Source organism: Oxyura jamaicensis, chromosome 19 (genome assembly GCF_011077185.1).
Source record: "Oxyura jamaicensis isolate SHBP4307 breed ruddy duck chromosome 19, BPBGC_Ojam_1.0, whole genome shotgun sequence".
NCBI lineage: Eukaryota > Metazoa > Chordata > Aves > Anseriformes > Anatidae > Oxyura > Oxyura jamaicensis.
In genome coordinates, this window is record NC_048911.1 from 388,898 (window position 1) to 411,107 (window position 22,210).

The following is a 22,210-nucleotide window of genomic DNA, read 5'->3' on the forward strand; positions in this document are numbered from 1 at the left end:
CCCCCACCCCGCGGGAAGCACGCAAAGCTGGCACGCAGGGCCGAAGGCTTTATTTAAAAACTGGGAGCACGTGTTGCATGATGCCGGAATCCGCGGTGCAGCCGCGCCGTGCCCGTCCCCGCCGCGGGGACGGACCTTGGCCCGGAGCTGACCGCGGTACAGAGGGAGGGAGAAGTGTGACTGAGAGCAGCGCCGCATCCCCTGTTCCCATCCCCCTCCCGCCACCCCGGGGCCCGGCTGGGCATAGCCTGGAAACCTGAGGTAGCAGCTGGTGGTCGCCTGCGCCAGCGAGACCCCTGAGAAGTCGGCAGGGGCTCAGGGGCACCCAGGCCTCCCCGTGTCCCCACAGCAGAGGGGTGGTTCGTATTGCTTTCGGAGGGACCGGGAGGCCGGGGGCTCTCTGGGGGCCCTGGCAGGGTGGGGATGCGGAAGGGCCGGTTTGGCAGCAGCTCACTGTGGAGGGACCCATAGGGCCACGGGGTCCCCGCACGTGGCACGGTGGCTGTCACCCTCTCCTGTGTCTGGGGCAGCCCCAGGGCCGTGGTGCTGGCTGGGTTGGCTGGGCAGGGGGACACGGGCAGGTCCCGCCAGTCTGAGTGGCTGGCATGGCTGAGGCATGTCACCAGGAAAGCACACGGTGACTGCCCAGCCCTTCTCGGTGATGGGTGCCAAGGCCACCCGCTCCCCTCCATGGCCACGCAGTGCCAACCACTGCCACCACATCCTAAAGGTAGAGTGACCAAATGCTGCCCCACAGCACCCTGCCGCAGTCCGCTCCTGCTGGGAAGGGCACCCCAGTTCCACGAGGGAGACAGGTGTCTGCCCGGCTTGGCCGTGGGCACATCCCAGCAAAACTGGGGATGGCAAGGAGGGTCGGCCAGGCAGGGTGAGGACATGGCTGTGCACTGCTGTGCGCTCGTCTGATCCCACCATCCCCGCCACAGTGAGACGAGCTGGGGGCCTGGAGGGCTGGGGGCTGGAGGTCACCCCCTGCCCTGCGAGTCCCCTGCTCCAAGGCACAAAGGTTCCCTGGCTGGGGCTGGATGTTCAGCACCAGCCCCATGGCCACCCCTGCCCCTAGGGACAGTGGCACACCAGGGCTGCTTGCTGCAGCTTTGGGGCACCCTGGCTGCACCCTGACCCCTCCGTGCTGCTGCCCTTGAGCCACTCCACGTCTCTGGGAGCTGCTGGCCTGGGAGCAGATGTTGCCCAAATGTGAGCCAAGCACCTTGTAGAGTGGTTTATTGCTGGCATTGACACAGTGATCTCTCACGGCAGCACAGCGCTGCACAGGGCCAGCCAGCCCAGCTCCTCTGCTCCAAGCACTGCTCCAGACAGGGCACTTTGGGAACACGGGGACAGGAGCTCGTCACAACCTTCCTTTCACTGCCAGCCCAAACCCTCCTCATTGCTGGCTGCTCCCAGCACTGCTGCTGGGACCTGGCCTGGCTGCCAATGGGCCCAGTGAGCTCTGCAGGGTTTGGAGGAGGCAATGGCTCTTACCGCCAGGGTTCAGCAACCCAGGCTGCCTTGTGTGAACGAGCCCGACCCGGCAGCAGCACGGGACCCTGGCCTTACGGTGGCCAAAGGCACTCTGCTCCCACACAGACTCACCCACCACCCTGGCTGCTGCCAGCAGCTGAGCGGGCCAGGGGGCTGGGGCCGGGGGAGCATGCCTAGCACCAAGCCCCATGCTAGCCCAGCAGCACCAGCAGAGCCAGTTCCTGACCCCACTGCATCCCTGTGGCCCTTTGCACCAGGCAGGCTCCTTCCCTTGAGGTGTTTGTGCTGAGCCAGTTAACGCATTAAGGCTGGAGAAGCAGCAAGAGGTGAAGGAAACCCGAATGCTCCTGGTCCGCCAGAGCTGGGTCAAACAGTTCAGAGAATCTGTGCAAAAATGAAACTAAAGGGTTAGAGACCACCCCAGAGACCCCCCAAGCAGCTCTAATAAATACACGTGCAGTTTGCAGCTGGCGTGAGGCTGGGTGGCTGGGGAGTCCTTGCTCCTGGCCCCAGGGTCTCCCTCAGCAGCAACGCGGCTCTCGGTCCTCCAGCGCTGCAGGTGGCTCTCGGGGAATGCAGAGGACGTGTGCTTCAGGGTGGATTTTGCACCAGTTTATTGTGTATCTTCTGAAAGGGCTGCACCGAGCTGGGTCCCAGCCGACCGAAGGGGTGTCTGCTGCTGGCTGCTTCTGCTGCAGCATCTAGTCGGTGGCTGGAAAGGGAGAGACAGTAAGGGGGTGTAGAGCAATGTGCTCCCCCTGGCACCCCAGAGTTTCACATGCTGTGGCTCCAGGGCAGCAGCACCCCAGTGGCATGCAGGCCAGCTGGCTGCAGAGCCCAGGGCTGAACAGTGAGACCAGCAGGGATGGTGGGGCTCCAGGGAGAGCTGGTCCTTGGTACTTGACAGCTTCCACAGCCTTTTGTACGGGCCAGAGTCTCCATGGCTTTGGCCACATCTGCTAACTGCTACCGGGCTCTGCTTTATGCCAGCTGCAGCGAAACCCCTGCCCTGCCTTCGCTCACTGCCTGGGCTGTGGGCAGGGCTGCCCTCCTGCCTACTTCCCAGAGCTGCTTCCCAGCCAGCGCAGCAGATACAGCCTGAAGGGCTGCTGCCCTCTTGCAGTGCCCAACCCCCAACTATGGCTACTCACCATCCTCCTCCCAGCCCTCTGCCACTCCTGCCAGCTCGTAATGCTTCTTGCGCAGCTCCCCCAGCTTCTGCCGCTCCTTCTGCAGCTGGTTTTCCAGCTCCAACACTCGCACCTGAAGGACAAAGCACACACTGCTATTGCTACTCTGTGTCCCTGCAGCACAGCCAGCTCTGCCACCTGTATGCTGCAGCACTGCCACTGCCACCCAGCCCCACACCAGCTGTGCTGGGCTTCCTGACACCAAGCCCAACATCACCAAGGTACGTCCCATTAATGTTCTGACAGCAAAAGTTCCTGGAGAGGGGACTGAGCTTAGACGTGTCTGAGGTTGGGGAAAGCTCAACGAACAAATGCATGCCGCTCCTGGGCAAGCCCAGCCTTCACTTTCATCCGCTGGGCTTCACCCACAAGCTCCTGGTGGCCAGGTGCTGGTCATGCTCTGTGCTTGCATGGCCTGCTTGGGCAGCAGTTGGGAATGGTGCTTGAGGAAAAGAGCAAGAAAATGGCTCAGCTCTCCCCTGCTCCCACTCCTTGGAACAGCCTGGGCACCCTCTCATCAGCCCAAACATGCCAGATGCAATATTGGCTGTGTTTCTGAAAGTGCAGAGGAAGCTCCTACCTGAGAGTCCATTTCTTGACGCTTGATCTGGGTTAGTGTCATGCTAGAGAAGTCCATGCTGTCTGCAGAGACAAAAACACCATGTCCCCTTGGGGGCTGCTCCCCAGCGTGACCTGCCCTCCCCAGCAGCTCCCATGCTGCAGGCAGAAACCACCATGCAGGTGGATATGGCCAACTGAACACCGAGAGCGTGAAGAGTGGAGATCTGGGGGCAGGTCTGTGCTGCCGGCCGGGCCTGCAGCCCTGTGCTCACCTTTCTCCTCAATCTGTGACTTGCCAGACTTGGTGGAGGCCACCACGCCGGCTGTGGCCTGGTTGACACCCCGAGAAGCTTGCTGGAGCTTGGCCAGGTTGGTGCTGTCTTTGTCTGCCTTCACCTGCCAGGGCCAAGAGGGTGTACGTGCTCATGCCCCACCAGGTCCCATGATCCAAGCCAAGGACCTGGCATGCCAGCTCCAGCCTCACTGTGCCACCAGGTCACCCTGGTCCCAGCAACCCTGCTGGGAGCCCCAAAGCACAACCAGGGGAGCAGCCGTGTTTCTGCCACACAGGGCACAGTGTTCCTACCTTGGAAGCTGCCACTAGCTGTGCGGTGCTGGCTGCAATCTCATGGGAACAGACCATCAGCTCCTCAAATTTCCCTTTCCCTTGCACCACCAGGTCAGCAGCATCACTGCAGGACAGAGAAGGGCCAGAAAATTCCTCAGGCCAGCTCTGTACTGATACCAGCTCACCTCTCACCCTTCTCACCTCCTGCCCCTTCGGGACAGCAAGACCCTGCCACCCTCCACAGGGTGCCACTTACACCATGACAGTTGCTCCCCAGCCCACAGCCTTGGAGGCAGAGATGAGGCCTTCCGTCCAGCGGGAATTCTTGGCATAAAACTCCTTGGGTGACGCTGCGCCCTGCAGAGGAGAAGGGAACAGTCACGTGCTGGAGCAAGGAGATGCGCCTTCACCCCAGGGTGACAGGGTCTGGGCCCCCAAACCTCTGATCTTAGGAGACCAGAGTAAATCAGGATTTCATTTGACATACAGGTGGAAGTGGAGCAGACACCCAACCCTAGGTGTCATGGGCTGTCCTGTGCAGCATCAGAGCTGTGCTGATGGCATTTGCAACCTCTGGGTGCAAAACAGAGACATGGGGACAGGGCTTTGGGCAGACAGCCTCAATGCGGACACCTGTCCTGACTGTCAGCACACAGCTCTGCACTACTCCTGTGGCAATCCCGTGCTGGCCAAGTCCCTGCCCGCCCACATTGCCCTCACTCCCTGCCCGCCTGCTCACCCGTCCGCTCTCCACAATCTCTCGCTGCAGGTCCTTAGACGCCAGGACCAGCACCTGGATTGCCTGCATAAGGCCTGTGCAGGAGCCCAGGATCCTGTGAGACAAATCCCAGTGAGCTGTGGGAAGGCTGGCACGGGTGCAAACCACCCAGCTTGTGAGGTGCAGAGACCCCAGAGCCTTGAGGAAGTTGCCCACCCTGCAACACTGTGTCTAATTGCAGCTCCCCAACTCACTCCTGCATCCCCAAACCCCTCTTCCTCTTCCCTTAGCACCTGGATTTAAACCAGTACCTTAATCTGTGATGCCCTGGGCACTGCTCACCTCTCATTCACTTCCAGTTTGACCCCAGTGTCACCAGCCCGGGCCTTGCTCAGCATCTCCTGGCAGAGGGGAGAAGCTACGCTGAGCTAACCGCACTGCCTGGCTGCCATACGCAGCCTCGTGCAGGTGTCCCCATGAGGCACGGTGCCCGAGGGTGCCCTGAGGAATGCAGTGTCCCTGTGGGGCAACCCTTGCAGTGCCGGTTCACCTCTATCCGTGCGGCCGCAGTCTCGATGGCTGCTGATGTAGCTGCCATCTCCTTGTCCACCAGATCACCCAGCTCCTCCTGCTCCACGTCCAGTCCTCTGGGTCGCAGCTCCTGGGGACAGGATGGAGAAGAATGCCTAAGGGAGGCACAGCCCCTCCACAGGTGCCACCACCCTGCTTGCCCCAAGGGGACTGTTGTTCCCCATGCCCCAATCCCACTTGGTGGTGATGCCCATGCACCCACCTCCCCAATGGCGCTGATCCGGCCCAGGCAGCTGGTCACCGGCGTGCAGTCGGCGCCCTCCACACTATCTAGGTCTTGCAGGGAGCTGAGGTAGCTCATGGCCTCGCTGCCACACTGCTTGCACATCTCCAGCAGACCTGTGAGCGCCACAGAAGAGGCTGAGGGTGCTGCCCATGAGGCCAGAGACCCCCGGCCCCTGCCCGCCGCAGCTGGAAGCACTCACGGTCAGCGGGTTCCATTGGGGCCATGTGGGAGGTAGCGCTGCCTTGCAGGATGGTGTCGCTGATGAGGTGGGCAAAGAGGGCCACGCAGGGCAGCAGGCTGCTCACATCTGCAGACAGAGAGAAGGTGCACGGCTCAGCTGAAGCGGTCTAGGAGCCCATTTAGCTCTCACTTTTGCTTCCCCTGTTCCCACTTGGGCTCTGCAGAGCCTAAGCCTTGGCTGTGGCTCTCAGCCCAGGCCTCTCACCCTACCGCTTGCTGGAGATGAACCCTCTTGCCCACCTGAGCCCCTCCCCAGGGCTGCTGTGTCTCACCTGTACGATTGGAAAGGTATTTTCTGTGTGCATCCTGCAGCCTCTCTGTGCACTCAGAGGCTGCCAATGTCCTGGACAGGAGGTAATCTGCAGGCACACAAGAAACAAGACTTGACAAAGTACAGCACAGCGTCTCTCCATGGCTGGGCTGTCCCAGAAGAAATTGGGGAGGGTGGCTTTGGAAGGCCACTGTTTGGGACGTGCTGGTTTGGTGGGCACTGGGGAGCTCACCTGCTGAGCCAGTGCAGCTGATGTGAGCAGGGTCCTCGAGGTGACTGAGGGCATCCTGCACCATCCTCTCTGCCTCCCGTGCGCTGCCCTGCAGCAGAGCAAACTGCTCCTCGGTGAGGCGCTGCTGCAGCGTCTGCTCCATGCTCTCCTGCCAAGGCAGTGTAAGTGTTGGGCTCCCTCCCCACCACACCGACTGGCAAACCCTGACACCCCTCCTCAGCCTCCAGCTCTGACAAATACAAGCCCTGCAAAGCCAGGGCTTGGCACAAGGGCTTTGGTCTTGTCCCTGCGAACCAGCAGTGTGGCAGTGGGCGGCCAAGTACCATGGAGCACCGCTCCTCACTGCAGTGGAGTGGCCCTTGGCTCCGGGTGCGCTGCTGGTGATGCTGGGATGCCCACACCAGCAGTGCCCCTGGAATACCTTATCTTGCAGCTGAGTCTGCAGTGTCTCCAGCTCCTTCTTGCTGCTCTCCTTTTCACTGCTGAGTGTGTCCTGAAGCTGCTGCAGCTCAGCCCGCAGGGCTGCCATCTCCTCACCATGCCGCTCTGCCACTTGGCTCAGGCTGTCTCTCTCCTGCTCCAGGTCAGCTATCCGGGTGCTCTGCTCTGCTCCTACCTGGCCAGGCACAAAATACCCATCAAGACTGTGCTGAGGGCATGGCATTGAAGGGATGAACCTTGGATAAGGGATAATTGCTTGTGGCTTGTGGTCCAGGCCCTGGCCATCTCAATCACTGCTGCTTGGTGCGTTGCAGCCCACACAGCTGCGGACAGAGTGCAGCCCTGCATCACCCATGCCAGGCAGCCCAGCAGTTCCTTTGCTGCAGGGGACAACCTTGTGTGGGGCCAGCGGAGGCTCCCTTGGATGCCATTCCACTTTTATCAGCTGATGCCTGTCATCATCCTGATGCATGAGCAGATGAAGGGCTCTTCGAGCTGCTGCAGCTTGTCTGCCCACCCTGGGGAAGGGCAGGTCCATTTCCCTGACAGCTCCCTGCCTCTACAACAAGACTGGAGACCCCCAGAGCCCTGTGCAGCAAATGGCCATGTCTTCACAGGCACAACAGATCCTCTGGCACAGCAGTGAGTCCAAAGCAAAGGCCTCTGACAGGAGGGCATGCTGCTTGCCAGTGTTTTGCAGCAGGCAGCCACCATGTCTGACTGCTTTTCACCTGTGAGAATTGAATCCAGCAATTTCTGCCTCACTCACACAGGAGTGGATTGTTCAGCTTCTCCATCAGAGGCTACAAGACATGGGGGTGAAGGCTGCTTGCTGGCTCTAGGGCAATCAGCTCCTGGGTCTGTCCCCTCTGACCAGGGAGTCCCTGCTGCTGGAAACTCCTGCTAGGTGCAGCCTCACACACAAGTGCTAAACCCCATGGTGTGATCACTGAACCCATCCAGATCTGGGAAGGACAAGGACAGAAAGCTGGTTATTGGCCCAATGGCACCTTGGTGGGTAATGCCTTGCCAAAGCACCGTGACAACGGGCAGACCTGCCCTTCCCCTGCGCAGGGATAAATGCCCCAAGCCCATCTGAGACTGAGTGGAGAGGAAATGGGGCTGGGCTCAGAAACCAAAGCAGGGTGGCAGCGGCATGGCTGAGGCGGGGGCTCTCACCTGTGTGCTGGACTCCAGAGTGCCCTGCAGGACCTGCAGCTCCTGCTTGCTGGCTGCCAGCTCCTGCTTCAGAGTTTCCAGCACCTCGGCTTGCTCCTGAGACTGTGGGCAGGAGAGAGGTCGCCCCGAGCCGGCCCCTGTGGGGCAGTCACCCACTTCCCTCCGAGTGCAACCAGGAGGGTCCCTTGGGGTTCGAGGCCCCATCCCTGTCCCCACCACCTGTCCTCATCTCCAGGACGACCCCGCTGTGCCATGTGCCCTACTCACCTTCCTCTGAGCCTGCTCGCTCACCCGCTGGAAGGAGTCCTCCAGCTCCTTCTTCTCCCTCTCCACATCGCCCTGAGCCTGTCTCGCCACTGTCACCTGCTTGGTCACCTCCGCGTTCTGGGGATAGCAGTGGGAGCTCAGGGGCCAGTCCAGCCCAGGCTGCATGCCCTGTGGGTGGCTGTGGGGCCCACCTTCCGCAGCAGGTCAGCGTGGTTCTGCACCAGTTCACTGTACTTCTCCTTGAGCTTGCTGTATCGCTGCTCGTTCGCCTGTGCCCTACCTGCCACACACAGCATGAAATGAGCACTGGGGGCACCCTGTGGTCCCCTGCCAACCTCCCCAGGCCTTCTCCTCACGTTCAATCTCTGTCAGGCTCCTCTGCGCTTTCTCCGTGTCCTCCCGCTGCTTCTTCAGCTCCTCCAGCTCAGTGCGCAGGAACTCACTCTCGTCCAGCGCCTGCTGCTTCAGGTGCCGCTGCTCGGCCAGCTCGGCCTCCAGCTCGCTGATGCGCCCGCGCAGCTGCAGGGTGCGACGCTCATTCTGCGGACATGGCAGGTGGGCAGCTCCCGGCACCATCCAGTGCCTGGCTGCCCCAAATGCACCAGATGGACCTTATGCAGTGGGGTAAGCCACACTGCGCAGCCGTGGGAGCCCTCCCCCATGCACAGCAGCTGCCCCACACAGCTGCTCTGTACAGACGGATTGCTGCAGAGGAGCTGGAACCCTCGGGTGCAGGGCAGGACGCGGACAGGGTCAGGGTCTCACATCCCTGGGGCAGCAGGGTCACAGCTACCACACTGCAGCACCCCGCTGGCCCCTTCGCAGTGCGAGCTGCCCTGGTATCGCCACACAGTCCATTGGCCTGCAGCTGTGGGGTGCTGGAGATGATGTGGCCAGCACGCACCATGTGCCACCAACTGGCTACTGTCACCCACCTCAGCCTTGCAGCTCTCCAGCTCCTCCTTCAGGGCCCCGATCTCCCTGTAGAGCTGCTCTATTAACCGGTCCCTGGGAAGGAGACACCAGGCACCCCCTCAGTACTCCCAGCACTGACAAAGGGATGTGGAGACAAGGAGAGAAGGTCCCCATGGAGGCCACTGTGTCCTCAGGGACAGCTGAGATCAGCTCTGCCTCCTGCTCCACACTGAAACCCATGGACAGGAGTGCTTGGGGCTCCTGGGATTGTGCTGGGTTTGGCCACGGCCCTGAGATGGCCCAAGTGGTCCCTGGAAGGGGCTGGGTGTGGGCAGCCACAGCACTTGCTGGCAGCTGTGGTGCTGTGTTCTGGGGAGCTCCCGCCCTGCTTCGTCCTCCCTCTGCCACCCAGCATCAGGAGGAGCCATGAAGCCATTGATGGGAGGACTCACTTGTCGTCCTTGCTCATCCCATTCTGACTGTTGAAGTTGAAGGGATCGCTGCTGAATGAGCTGCCAAAGATGTCATCAAACTTGTTGTCAAACACACTCTGCAGGAAGAGAAGCACAGGGGCCCAGGTGAGCACTGCTGCTTCCCTGCTTATGCAAGGGGCAACGGGAGCCTTAATTCCCCACTGTCCCTGGTTGGAATGCATGTGGCCCTGCAGAGCCATCCCACCGGCCAGCAGGGCTGCTGCCCGCAAATGCTGTCCATCTGGATTTCCCAGAGCCCCCATAGCCTCATGCACAGGCAGATCCCAGCACTTCCTACAGGGCAACTGTGATCCTGGGGGGCAGATCCCCAAAGTAATTTCACATTCCTTTCCTTCTTAAAATGCTGAGTGTACAAGAAGAACCCTTCATGAAGAACTCCTCTCCCAGACAAAACATCCATGCAAGCACAGAAAGCTGTAGGGTAATGCTAGGAAGGAAAACATCCCCAGACAGCCATCACTGGAGGGCACCAAACTATTAGGAGAAGCACCGTGGGATGCATTCAGCCTGACCCAGACACGGGCAGCGAGCCCAGGCTCCCAACTGGGCACCCTGCAGCACCGACCAGCGACACATAGCACCCACATAGCCCCTGTGCTGACGCTCAGTGCTGCCTGAGGCCCTGCGACAGCATGGTTCAGAGAGAAAGTGATGGGTGCAGAGCCAAAGGGCAGCACCATGGGCACACACATGGGCAGTGCCTCAGTGTTTACCTGTGACGCTGTTTCCATTTCCACCAGGTCTGTGATGGGCTCACTGTCGGGCGAGGATGCCTCAGCGGGGATGACCACCACAGGGCTGATGTGCTCTGACAGTGCTGAGGCTCGCAGGAAGTTGGGAGGGTTCTGGGGAGGAAGGAGAGCACAGCTGGAAGGTGTAAGACCTGTCCCACAGCAGGGCTGCCGGTATGGCTGGTCCTGTGTCACACTTGAAAAATCATTTCACTCCTCATCCCTCCCAGCTATGCTGCCGTGAGGATGGATCCTGGACCCCAGTCCCCTAGGGACAGCGTGCAGCCAGAGAGCAGCTCCATCCCACAGGAACATTAAAAGCACCTGACCCAAGGAAGGTGCAGGGATGAGCCCTGAGCCCCACAAGCCCTGAGTTGCCACCATGCCCAGGAAGCAAAGCAGGTGGCACATGATGCTTTCTAGACACAGATTGCCCATGGCCATCAGCCCTCACTGCTGCTCCCAGCCATGGGGATGGCGAGTGCTGCACCAGCACCATGGTGCTCTCACCTCTGGGAGCTGTGGGATCTGAATTAGCCGTTTGAAGTACTGCAGGTTACTGGAGCGATAGAAGAGGTCCTTCAGCCTGGAAGAGGACAGAGGCTGGTTAAGGAAGGTTCTCCGTGTGCCCCAGTTTCTCACTGCTGCTCTCATACATCCCCATCGGCAGCTGCTCTGCACATCCCATACAAACCCTCGCCTGGCTCCAGAGCAGTGTCACCACATTGTGTTGGAAGGGATGGGAGCATGTGCCACCACCAAACCCATGGCAGGTCATCAGAAGACCCCAGCCCCCTAGACTCCCACCGCTGGCAAAAACTGACTGCCAGAGGCTTTCTCACATAAACCCAGGATCTGATGAGCAGAGAGAAGGACCTAAGACCACACACCATGGGAGAGCAGCTGCACTGGGTTGGACCAGAGGCCCTGCCACCTCTCTGTGCTGTTCTGACAGTAGCCAAAATGGTAGTTTTGAGGGAACAGCTGTGAAACAGCCCCACTGCTCCCATTACACCCCCAGCCACTGGCTGGTCAGGGCTTCCTGCATGGAGGCTACATCTGCACCATCACCTTCAATCCTCTGCATGAGCACCTCCCCATAAGCAGCCCTGCCTCCCTTCTAGATTGATTTCCAGTTCTGGCACCAAGAGCAACCTGTGATAAATGCCTTCCACCCCTGTTTTTACACCTGGTTTTATTCCAGAAGAAAAGCTGCAACTGGGGTCCCAGTGTGGGGCTGAGAATGCTTGTGGCTCCCCCTCTATTGCAGCCACCCTGGCATCCAGCCTGGTGCTGCCACCACCACGAGCTGCCACTCCTCCAGCAAGGTTGATATTTGCTCCTGGGTCTGTCTTGGTTGTTCAGAACCCGCTTACAGCCTTGCCATCTGCTGATGGTTGTGCCTGGTGTTTTTCCCACAGGCACGAGTTTGCAGTTTTTGACCTTGAATTGAGATGTCCTATAGTGTGCAGTCTCAGTGCTGTGACGTCCTCCTGCTGCTCTTTGTGGTCAGTTTTCATTTTGACTACCCTAAACAACTGCGTACCACAGGCCATGGCACTTCACTGCCTGCTCACTCTTGATCTCATTTGAAATACAATGAGCAGCACTGCTTCCAGCACAGACACTGGGGATTACCGTGAAAAACCCACTGGTACAAAACCTGAGCAATTGTCTCCTGCCTTTTTAGCAGTTGCTAATCTAGGGGAGACCTGTCCTTCCATCTCAAGGCAGCTTTTTTTTTTTTTTTTTTTTTTTCCAGAGCTTTTGGAAATAAACTTGCTCACTAGGGTCTGTGCATTGCATGTGCAAGTTCCCAGGTAACTGGGTACATGTGATTTGGCCCCGGCTATTTGCTCCTATACTCCTATCTGTTGCTATTAAAATCTCTGCTATTGAGATTTTAATTTGGGACAGTGCCTCAGACAACAAGACACATGCCATGAGCAACTTTACCTTTTCCAGTTCTGAGTTGTACCCCAAAAAGACAGTTTTTCCTTCTCAAAAGCCACCTCTGCTTAGTTGCATGACCTGAATTCGCCTGCAAAGTCAGGTCTTCAGAGGACAACACCCTGAGCTCTGCAACACCTGAAGATTTTCTCTTGCTGCTTCTTTTAACAAGTTGTCTTGGTTTGCCTTCCCCCCCCCCCCTTTTTTTTTTTTTTTGAAATTAAGCACTACTCAGGGAAATCTCTTTTTCATGTGCCTAAAGACTACAAACTTTATCCAGGGGCACACCAGACTCTGTTGCCTGCAACAGTATCTCAAGCTGTGCCCAGGCACTGCTTGAAGGATGGCAACTGGGGAAAATCAGGATCTCCCCACCAGCATCCCACAACATTCAGCTTCTCAGCCCTTGCTAAGTAGGTGCTTTCAGTGGCAGCAGTGCAGTGGTGCTGCATAGATCAAACTCCTCCAGTGAAGCCAGGAAGGGCAGGGTTGGGTCCTCAGCAGCGACAGGGAGACTTTCATCTCAGCATGTCAACTGCAAATTGCAGTTAAAACTGCAATTAAACGGTTTGAGGGTTTTAAATCATCAGCTGGTGCTTCACACAAAATGCCATTAGTGGCTGAATGCTTCTTTAGAATTAATAATGCAGTTACCTGGTAATTCAATAGCACTGGATTAGCCAAATGGAGGGGGTTTCCTGGTGAAAGCATCCCCACTTCAGGAAAGCCGCTTCCAAGCAGAGGCAGAGAATTTGAAGCAGGCTGATTTTGGAGCCCTGCACTAGACAGATTCATGCATTTCCTCTGCCTCCATTTCTCAGCTGCTGAGCCTGAGTGCAGAGGGCTCCAGCACCCCAGGGCTCCCTGATCAGATCTTGGTAGCCAGAGCGTCATCTGGGGTGGCAGCTGGCACCCCAGGTCTCCACTTACTTTCTGAACTGCTCCAGGAAACGGTCCCGGTGGCCCTGCAGTGTGTCGGATGGCAGACCTGGGAGAAGCAGCAGATATAAACCTCACCCTGTGTCCCCACCCCAGGAAGAAGGGCTCCAGGGGCAGCCTGTCAGCACGGCTACACAGGGACAAGCATTTTGCAGGGACACTTGTCCTCCTCCTGGGGTCCAAATGGGGAGCCCCAGCCACACACTGGCAAAGAGTGCAGACATCCGGGTGCTGCTAAGCGGCCAGCTGGGCTGCTTCCATGTAGGATGCCCCAGCAAGCTGGGCTGGAGGCATGTGGGTGCCCGGAGTTGCCCCATGCACAGCCTGCTGGTTTCCCACATCCCCTCCACCCCTCTGAGCTCCTGGCTCTTGGGCAGGCACGGGGGGTACTCACAGGAGTGGAGTTTGAAGAGCAGCTTGACCGTGTAGTCGTAGAGGTGGCTGCAGTCCAGGATCACCTGGATGAGTGGGGCAAGGCGGCACTGCCCCGCAGCTGTGACTGACACAGAGCGCGACATGTCCAGGGAGCTGAACACTGCCGGGGAGGAGAAAGGACATGGTTCAGAGGGGTGGAGGGAATGTCAGGCTGTCAGAGCTGGGATTTGTGTAAACCAAAGAGACAACTGCCTTGGAGCTAATGGTCTGCACTCCTTTACAGCCAGAGAATAGTGACAGCCCTCTGTGGCTGGCCCATTGCTTCCCAAACCAGGTGTCTGACACAGGTCATCTCGCTGGGGCAGCCACGGAAATGCCACCTGGAGCAAGAGAGCTGCTGGCCTGTGGGGCGGGGATCCAATGTAGCTCCCTGGTCCCAGTTTGTGCCATGACAGTTCAGCAAAAGCAGAAGCTCCCACCTGTGACTCTCCGGCACCACACAGGCGTGGGAAACTTTGGCACTATGCGGTGAAGGTGCCTGGTCCTGAGCCAGCCTTCAGCGGGGAGCAACAGGACAAAACCCACCCCAGCGTGTGCAGGGACCCTGAGGCTCCTGCCAGCTCCCACATGAGCTCCCAAGGGATGATACCAGCTACAAATACTGGAAAAAGGCAGAGGTGGAAAGGAGCTCAGTGCATGCTCCAGCCCTGGGATAGCTGCCAACCACCTGTTTTGGGAGATGACTCTGGGAGCAGGAGGAACATCACCGGCATCCTGAGGTGTCTGTGCACAAAGCCAGATGCAGCCCCAGGGCAGGAGTGTGCTGCAGTGGCAAAGCAGGTCACCCTGTGCTAATCCCAGCTGGCCGTGCCGCTCAGCCTCTCCTGCACACAGATCTGCCAAGCCTCTGTGCTGGAAAGCACCAAGCAGCCTTGGGGTAAATAACAGACAGCACAAATATTCTCCAACTCGGAGGCAGGTGGAAGCAGGGGCTGCACTCCTGGTGTGTGTGGAGCATCCTGGTGCACCGTGTGTGCTGCTGGGGAGATGCTCCAGAAATACCCAGGAGCAGATGGCAGGGATCCTCTGCAGGGAGCAGAGTACTGGAGCATCCCACATAACTGCAGGGGACATGCATCCCACTGCACTCCTTGACCATTAGAGGCACATTTTATGGATCAGGGTCGTGTGGGGTGAACCAAGCTATGGCTGCCTAACCAAGAGTATCTTCATGTGCATTTATACAAAGCACTAACATAGCTGAGTTACTGAAGCACTTACCAAGGTACATTGGAGTACACAGGGGGGAGCGGAGTGAGGTCTTGAGCCTCAGGTTTCCACAGTGCATCTAATTGCATCTAATCTGTTCCCAAGCAAGTCCTGGGAAAGGGAAGCCTAGCAGCTGGGAAGGAAGGGCTGCTGCTGTATGTGTCTGGGGACCATCTTCAGAGTCTGGCATTATGCATCCCATGGTGGCCTTGCTCTGGTACTTTAATTTGTCCCAAACACAACCCTGCTAGAGTGTGCAGAAGCACATTACAGCCCTAAGACTTGAGATTGACTTGTTTTTACCTCCCTGCCTGATTACAGCCCCTGAGAGCATGAGGAAGAGAGGGTACTCCCACACCTCTTCCAGCTCCAGCACCACTGCAAGTACCTGGGGGAACTTGTGTTCTCCACTAATAAAAGCCAGAAACTGTCACAAGCCCACAGGTAAGATGAGAAGAAATTCAGCTGAGGGAGCCTGTGGAGTGGGAGCCTGAAGCTGGGGAGTTAAAGCCAGGGGCATGTGGGGGAGAGTGGAGCTGTATAGTGCAGTGCAGCTGACCCCACACAGCCTTCCCAGAGCTGCAGGAGGGCTGTGATGAGGCTAGAATGGTCTGACATGGAATAAGTTCATCTAAGAACAACTGTGGTGAAGTGCACAGAAAACAGATGAGCCTCAACGCCCTCAGATAACTCCCTTCCCAGAGCTGGTGCTGCCGCATGATGCACACCAGGCCCACACACCAGGGTGATGAGGGGCTTACCTGTCTGGAATAGGTTCAGCTCACACTCCATGTAGTCAAACATCTCCACCGTCAGCTGGAAGCTAGGGAAGAGGGGCCAGGAAGGTTGGGCAGTGTCCCTGCACAACCTCACCCTGTGCTGGGGTGACACACTGCCTGCTCGGGAGGGACGTGACAGCCCTGGCCGGTGGCTTTGTCTGCTCACAGCACCCATGGCAGGTGGTGGAGACAAGGTGCCAGAGAGGGCTACGTCCCTGGCTTGGAGGGGCAGCCGGCGAGGGTGTGCAGAGCTCCCCATCCTCCCCCCTCGCCACCTGCCTGTCCCGCACTCACAAGTTATTGACGTCGCTCTCCCCTGCCTCGTCGAGCTGCCGGTCGGACATCTGGAGATTGCCAGGAAACCGTGGGTTCTGTGGGGGTAAGAAACAGTCAGGAATGTGGAGGGGCTCCTATGCCCGCTGTGGCTCCACACCAGGACAGCTGGCCTGGTGCCCCTGCTGAACCAAAGGATCCTGAGCTGGGCTCCTTGGTGCTGAGCAGGGGCTGCTGCCCCCAGGTCTGCTGGTGGGCTAAAGTCTCAATGTCCATCACCAGATCCCTCCAGCCTGGCAAAGCAATGCTGAGAGCCGCAAAAGAGCTACACCTCATCCCTGCAGACTCCAGGCTGAGGATGAAGGCCAGTGATACCCCTGAAAGCCCCATCCCTTGCCAGGAGGAAAACTGAAGCTAAGCAAAGTTCCTCATCCACAGGGCAGGGGCTGCAGCGGTGGGGAGCAGCTGGTACCTGCTGCTGCAGGGGGCAAGTCCTGCTGAAAAAAGGCTAACAAGAGGCCTGCTGATCCCTGGGTGAGCAGGAGCCAGAGCCTCCATGATCCATAGAGCCTGTACTTCTAGCAAAAGTCAATTCCCTCTGGGCTTAGAACCTGCCCAGCTGCAAAGAGATGGGGCAGAAGGTCCTTCAAGGCTGAAGAGGAAAGGGCTGCAGGGTGGAAAGGAGCTGTCGTTTGCCTGGGAGGGCAAAGCCTCTTATTACTGCCCCAGCTAGCCAAGGTATGCTATACTATGGCTCCAAACAGAGCTGAACAGGGATTACAGGTACAGGCCTGGCTTCTGAAAACATCTTTTCAGTAGAGCTCAAAAAGAAAGAAAACACTGCAGGTACCAAACCTGCCACAGCCAACTACTTTAAGCATTACAACACTTGAACCCACATAGGGCAGTGTTTGTGTACAAGCCCACAATGACTTTTCATTCTGTTTTTGGAGGAACGCCTTTATTTTAATGCCACAAGCATAAGAGAACGTCTGCCTAAATAATAAACTCCATCAATGGGCACACTGCTTCCCAACGCCCCACGGGGCACGTTGCATTCCTTTCTATAAATATGCTCCCCATCACCTTTGGCAGCCAGCACTGGCCGAGCTGCGTGTGAGCATGCTGCAGCAACAGCCCTGGAGCCAGCCAACTCCGACCACATCCTCTCCAAAGCTCAGCCCAGACAAGGGACCTGCACAGCAGCTCTGCTCTGGAGGCTCAAAACAAGCTCCCGAGGCAGGCACACAAGAGAGGGGGGAAAAAATCTAAGCTGTTCCCCTGCTCTGAGTGCCCAGGAGCACCTGGAGTCCAAGAGCCAGAAAGCATGGATTTTAGTGACTGAGAATGATTATTTGAGCTACCAGACCACAAGCTGGAGACAACATTAGGTGGAACAGGATGGGACACCATGCTGCTCTGCTGACTCTGGCTGGGACCCAGCCCCCCCTCACCACCCCATGTTCAGCTATGTTTAACAAGTAATTTAACAAGCGATGGGGACCCTCTGGCAGCTGTAGAAGAGCAATTTGCTTTGTGCTTCATCCATTGTTGACCATGGCCAATAATCCTCACTGCTGGTATGCAGGCTGGAGCAGGTGCTGCTGCTCATCCTCTTCCATGCACAAACAGGGACACCCCACTGGCCTGAACCCCCAGCTTCCCTCCCTGTGTTCCTGGTGATACATGACAGCTGGGCTCCACGCAGGATTTTCAGGACATTCACACTCCAGCACCGGCCCCTGCCATGCCTGTGCTGCCCCTACCTGGCCCTGCTGCCAGGCAGGAGCCCTTCCTGCAGTGCACTACAACTCTACTTCAGCCTGCCCTGCTCAGCCAGGTACACCATGGCTCTGCCCCCTCTGCCTGCCCAGAAGGTGCCTGGGCTCCTGCAGAGCTCAGGAGGGGATGTGCACCCCAAAGCTGGGGGTCTCTCCCTGCTTTGCATAGCTCCCTGCATCCAGCACAAGGAAGACCATGCCAGGTGCCACCATGAGAACAGCCGTCCCTGAGGCTGTGGTCCTTGGGACACTTCTGATCCAGACACTGGCAGTCTGGGGCATGTTTCACGATGGTCACAATACAGAAGAGGACATGCTGGGGTCACTCCTGCAACAGCTCTGCCAGCTGCTGTCCCTCATTGCCACCAACTTCTGCCCTCACAGGTCCCTGGAGCATGAGCTCCCCCAGCCCAGCTGTGCTTTGGGAGCAGGGCTGAGCCCCAGGCTCCCCAGCACCCATCCCTCAATGCAGCAGTGGCTCAGCCAGGCCTATCTCTGGTGCCTGGTGTCACAGCCAGGGTCCACCAAGCCAGACGGCATGGCTCAGTGCTCTTGACATGCTTCAACTGCCCTTTGTGAGGCAGCCCATCACTATGGTCCGAGTGACAAGCAGGCTGGGGACACATGGGGGTGGGGATGGGATGGGATGGGATGCTCACCTTTGTGTGAAACTCCATCTTGGTTCTCAGCAGTTTGAGGTAGATGCTGCACAGCTGTCCATAGCCCTCGCTCAGGTGGCCCTGGGGATACCAAGAAGATGTTCAGACATGGGGCAGGCTGTGCCTTCAAAAAAGCCTTCTTGCCTTGCTGTGGGCAGTGACAGATCTGACCCCTGCCTACCTGGACTCCTGCTCCATTCTACTGCCCTGTGCCTCTGCCCTATGCTGCCTGGGTCAGCAGCACTCAAAGGCCCAGCACTTTCTTCATCTTTCTCCTCCTCCTTGATACCCCACTGCCACACAGGCTGGCCAAGCGTGCTGTGCCCTCTGGGATACTCAGGGGAGTTCTGTGCACTCCCACCACCTGCATGTGGTTCAGGCCCTTTTTATGGGTCTGAGGAGGGTCATGGCAGGGGATTTGGTCACCATCTTCTCATCTCAGTCTCTCGTATTGCAGATTTCAGTGCTGCTTTTGACTGTCAAAACACTTTTACTGGGTTTTGCCATAAGACAGAAAGCATATCACAGAATCATGGAATAACATCAGTTGAAACCCACCAGGATCGAGTCCAATTTCTGACTCCACACAAGACTATCTAAAAATTAAGCTATATTTTTGAGAGCCTTATGTGAATGCTTCTGGTACTCCAGTAGGCTTGGTGCTATGACCACTTTCCCTGAGGAGCCTGTTCCAGTATCTGAATATGTTTAGCTTTGCCCAATGTGTTTGATTTTGATGGAAGTGGATACTGAATGCGATGGGCAAACCAAGCCTGGTGTGCTCAAGCCACCCACCCATCACATTGAGCTCAGTTTCAAGCTTCATCTCTTCAACCCTCCTTGGGGGACCTGCTTGCCCTGTGCCCCTCTCCTGTGATGTCCCAGGGATGTTCTTCTCCACCAGCATCATCCTCCTGCTTTGCACATCCCCACAGCTCCCAGCCCATCTCCTGCGGCTGCCTTGCCCTGTACTTCTGGTGCCTGATTTAACCTACTGTAGCTGGAAAAAAGTCACTTAAGCTATTGTATTTCTTGCTATAAATACTCCATCTCATTCACCCCTCTCTGCAGCACGGTGAAGCGAACTGAGCAGATATGGCACTTCCAGGCCAGGAGGCTCTGGGGAGGTGTTGAGACTGTGGTCAAGAGCAGAGTGAGTCCTGAGGGATTTTGTGTGTCCCTGGTGCTCAGCACCCAGCATCCAGCTCCTTGCAGGTGAGATGACCACACGGTCCCTGCTGAGGAGCTGGCCCCAATTTACCCTCCGTTGGGCAGCCACAGAGTCCCACAGCTGGCAGGGTCAACCACTTACCCACATCCTGCTCATGTCACTCAGCTCGTTCTTGTACCTCACAGAATCCTTCAGGACCTGGACGGATGAAGAAGACAATAATCAGCAAGTGAGGGTGGCATGCAGGGCACTGAGGGCAAAGTGTGCATTATCATGACCCAGCAATTAGTCTAAGGAATGGGTGCCCTGGGCACGTTCCTGACTCTGCAGCCAGCCTGCTGCCCTATTACATCCCAGCCCCACAGTGCCTCCATCTCCCTGTCCATGCACAGGGCAGGATCCTGTTTGGCAGCTCCTGCATGCATGCCAACACCCTGGGGACAGTGGTTCCTCCAGCACCAGCACTGCAGCCATGTAGGCACCAGGGTGAGTTATTCTGCATGACTTAGTGTGGGCTATTGCAGGCAGACTGGCACCAGAAAGGCTCCTGCAAAGCACATGGGTAGGGATGCCCTGGCCAGTCCCTGCTGAGGACTTCCTGCTGCCCTTCACTACTCACAGCTGCAGGAGGGTAACGTCTGGCTGACACCCCCACTGCCCCATGCAGACCCTCAGGGAAGAGCTTTGTCCCCAGGCTGGCTGCTAAGCCAAGCTTGCTGCACTGAGAGGTGTTGGGACACCGGTACCAGAGGTCTGCAGGACACAGCTGGGGTCAAGTAAGGGAATGGGGGGACTCCAGCATTTTGGGGACAGACATCAGTGCCAGCACACAAAATTCAAGGAAAGGGTCAGGAGTCTGAAAGGTGCTGATGAATATGAGGTCTCCTCATGCAGTTGGGAGTGTGGGACAGCACTCACGTTCGAATGGCCGTCACGGAGGAGCTTGTGGAAGACGTGGCAGAACTTCCAGCAGAGCACGGCGTTGCCTGAGAGTGGCAGCCGGTTCACCACTGACCAGAAGGTCTGTGCCCCCTTTTCGTGGTGCGTGCCCAGGATGCATGGTGGAGGCCAGTCAAGGAAACAGGAATGGAAGTTGCCCACAGCTTGGCTGGCTGCTTCGAAACCACCCCCAACCCTGCAACCCCATTGGCATAAAACACATGGTCCTGCAGAGCATCTGTGCCCATCCCTGTGAATTTGAGGGGACAGGAGAATGAACCCCACAAAGCTGGGCAGCAGAGTGTTGGTGACAAGTGTGGGGCAAGCAGGGCTGCTGTGCACAAGGGGCACGCTGTCCTCTCCCAGCCAGCACCCGCAGAGCCAAGGGGAGCCAAGCCACCAATGACAGGCTGTCAAGCCCAGGCAACGATGCCCAGGCACCCTCCACACCGCTGCCCCAGGAATGCCACAGCATGCTCAGAGTCAGGTGGGCAGGTCCTTCCACTGACCCTGCTGCGATGCCAAAGGTCAGCTTTTAGTGACAGTGCACCTTTGGAGATGAAGCACCTTTGACCCAGCACCATCAGGCCCTCCATCCCTCCCATCATCGCTCCCAAGAGATAGCCTGGACTAAACGGATGGATTGCCGGTGCCATGCCAAGAAGCCCTAGCCAGCAGGGAGAGCCCCTGGGGGTCTCATCCAGCCCCCCCAAGCACCCCAGAAGCCAGCCTGGCACCCCCACCACGTGCTGCCTCGCTGCAGGCCCTTTTCCAAGCGGCCCCAGCCAGCTCCCATGCTTGCTTGTCCTGTGGCCAACTCTCGGAAGGATATTTCTGGCGTGCTTCTCCTTGACAGCCACTTCCTGTGTATTAATAGCCTTATTGATGCTGACAGTCTGAAAAACAGAAGGGGGGGGGGGGGGATGAGATGGGAAGGATTTGGGTTCCCCCAGTCCCCCTGCTCTGCCAGCACCTGTTGGGGCCTGGGTCCCATCCAGGTCCCCAGCCCACGAAGCAGCTGCTGGCCTGTGCCAGCTGGACGCTGCCCATTCCCGGATGCCTTTCTGGGATGTGCCTGGCATCTGCCAGGTTCAGCTGCTGCCAGGATTCATTTACTCAGCATAATAATGATGCAATTAAAGCAGCAACCACAAAAGGACCCTCTCCTGCCCTAGAGGTGGTGGGGCAGGCAGGGGAAGACAAATTTCTCCCCTGACCTTAGATCACAGGCAGCAGCCTGCAGCTCCAGCTCTGCTTTCTGCTGGCGGCTGAGCAGAGAGGGTGTTTCTGGGAGGACGGGGAAATCCAGTGCTGGAACGGTGAGACCACCATGAGCAGTACAGAGCAGAACAGGACCTGGGATGGCTGTGTCATTTGGCAACAAACAACAGGTCCCAGCTTAATCAGTACCAAAGCGGAGTGACGGGTGGGCACTGGACAGAGGAACTTGAACAGCTTTGTGAGCACCTTCAGCCATGGGACAGTTTCACTATGTGCATGGTGGAGGAGGAGGGCAGGTGATGCGCCCCCACCAGCTCTCCCTGTTTCTTGCTGGAACCCCTCCAGCCCAAACCCATTGACCTCCACGTCGTAGCCCAGCTACGCTCCCACTCCCACTCCCGTCTGTGCCCCATCCCAGCCCCACCACATGCTCATCCCTGCAGCCAGGGACTCCCCAGCTGCTGCTCCTGCCCCACTTGGAGCTGGCACAACCCTCCCCAGTGCAGCCGAGCCCACCGTACCCTCAGGCTGCTCTCAGCTCTCTGCCTGGAAAGGCATGGTTTGCAATGCAAATGTTGTGGACTTTGTGAAGCCCACATTGAGAAGCATGGGCACAGAGTGAGAAGCCAGTGCGCTCAGTAGCCTACAGAGAGGCAGTTGCTGGAGGTGTTTTCTTTACAGGATTTTGAGTGTTTTTTTTTTTTTTTTTTTTTTTTTTTTTTTTTTT

General features: G+C 57.7%; 1 protein-coding gene across 2 annotated transcripts in view; it reads right to left on the reverse strand.

Annotated features, from left to right (window-relative positions):
* Positions 1 to 1,226: 1,226 nt before the first annotated feature.
* Positions 1,227 to 22,210, reverse strand: part of HIP1 (huntingtin interacting protein 1) — a 49,969-nt gene continuing 28,985 nt past the window's right edge. For both annotated transcript variants that reach the window (XM_035343182.1, XM_035343181.1), the window contains exons 2-31: positions 21,095 to 21,158; positions 20,242 to 20,384; positions 19,465 to 19,521; positions 18,153 to 18,233; positions 15,734 to 15,810; positions 15,422 to 15,483; positions 13,411 to 13,551; positions 13,008 to 13,065; positions 10,638 to 10,713; positions 10,110 to 10,241; positions 9,355 to 9,452; positions 8,923 to 8,995; positions 8,344 to 8,527; positions 8,179 to 8,267; positions 7,988 to 8,104; positions 7,721 to 7,822; positions 6,522 to 6,716; positions 6,101 to 6,248; positions 5,870 to 5,956; positions 5,557 to 5,664; positions 5,334 to 5,470; positions 5,091 to 5,201; positions 4,883 to 4,941; positions 4,562 to 4,655; positions 4,079 to 4,179; positions 3,841 to 3,946; positions 3,527 to 3,650; positions 3,274 to 3,335; positions 2,655 to 2,766; positions 1,227 to 2,215 (exon numbers count right to left, since the gene is read on the reverse strand). In XM_035343182.1, coding sequence (XP_035199073.1) covers positions 2,205 to 2,215; positions 2,655 to 2,766; positions 3,274 to 3,335; positions 3,527 to 3,650; positions 3,841 to 3,946; positions 4,079 to 4,179; positions 4,562 to 4,655; positions 4,883 to 4,941; positions 5,091 to 5,201; positions 5,334 to 5,470; positions 5,557 to 5,664; positions 5,870 to 5,956; positions 6,101 to 6,248; positions 6,522 to 6,716; positions 7,721 to 7,822; positions 7,988 to 8,104; positions 8,179 to 8,267; positions 8,344 to 8,527; positions 8,923 to 8,995; positions 9,355 to 9,452; positions 10,110 to 10,241; positions 10,638 to 10,713; positions 13,008 to 13,065; positions 13,411 to 13,551; positions 15,422 to 15,483; positions 15,734 to 15,810; positions 18,153 to 18,233; positions 19,465 to 19,521; positions 20,242 to 20,384; positions 21,095 to 21,158 — 3,009 coding nt within the window. In that variant the 3' untranslated portion in view covers positions 1,227 to 2,204. The remainder of the gene's footprint in view (positions 2,216 to 2,654; positions 2,767 to 3,273; positions 3,336 to 3,526; positions 3,651 to 3,840; positions 3,947 to 4,078; positions 4,180 to 4,561; positions 4,656 to 4,882; positions 4,942 to 5,090; positions 5,202 to 5,333; positions 5,471 to 5,556; positions 5,665 to 5,869; positions 5,957 to 6,100; positions 6,249 to 6,521; positions 6,717 to 7,720; positions 7,823 to 7,987; positions 8,105 to 8,178; positions 8,268 to 8,343; positions 8,528 to 8,922; positions 8,996 to 9,354; positions 9,453 to 10,109; positions 10,242 to 10,637; positions 10,714 to 13,007; positions 13,066 to 13,410; positions 13,552 to 15,421; positions 15,484 to 15,733; positions 15,811 to 18,152; positions 18,234 to 19,464; positions 19,522 to 20,241; positions 20,385 to 21,094; positions 21,159 to 22,210) is intronic.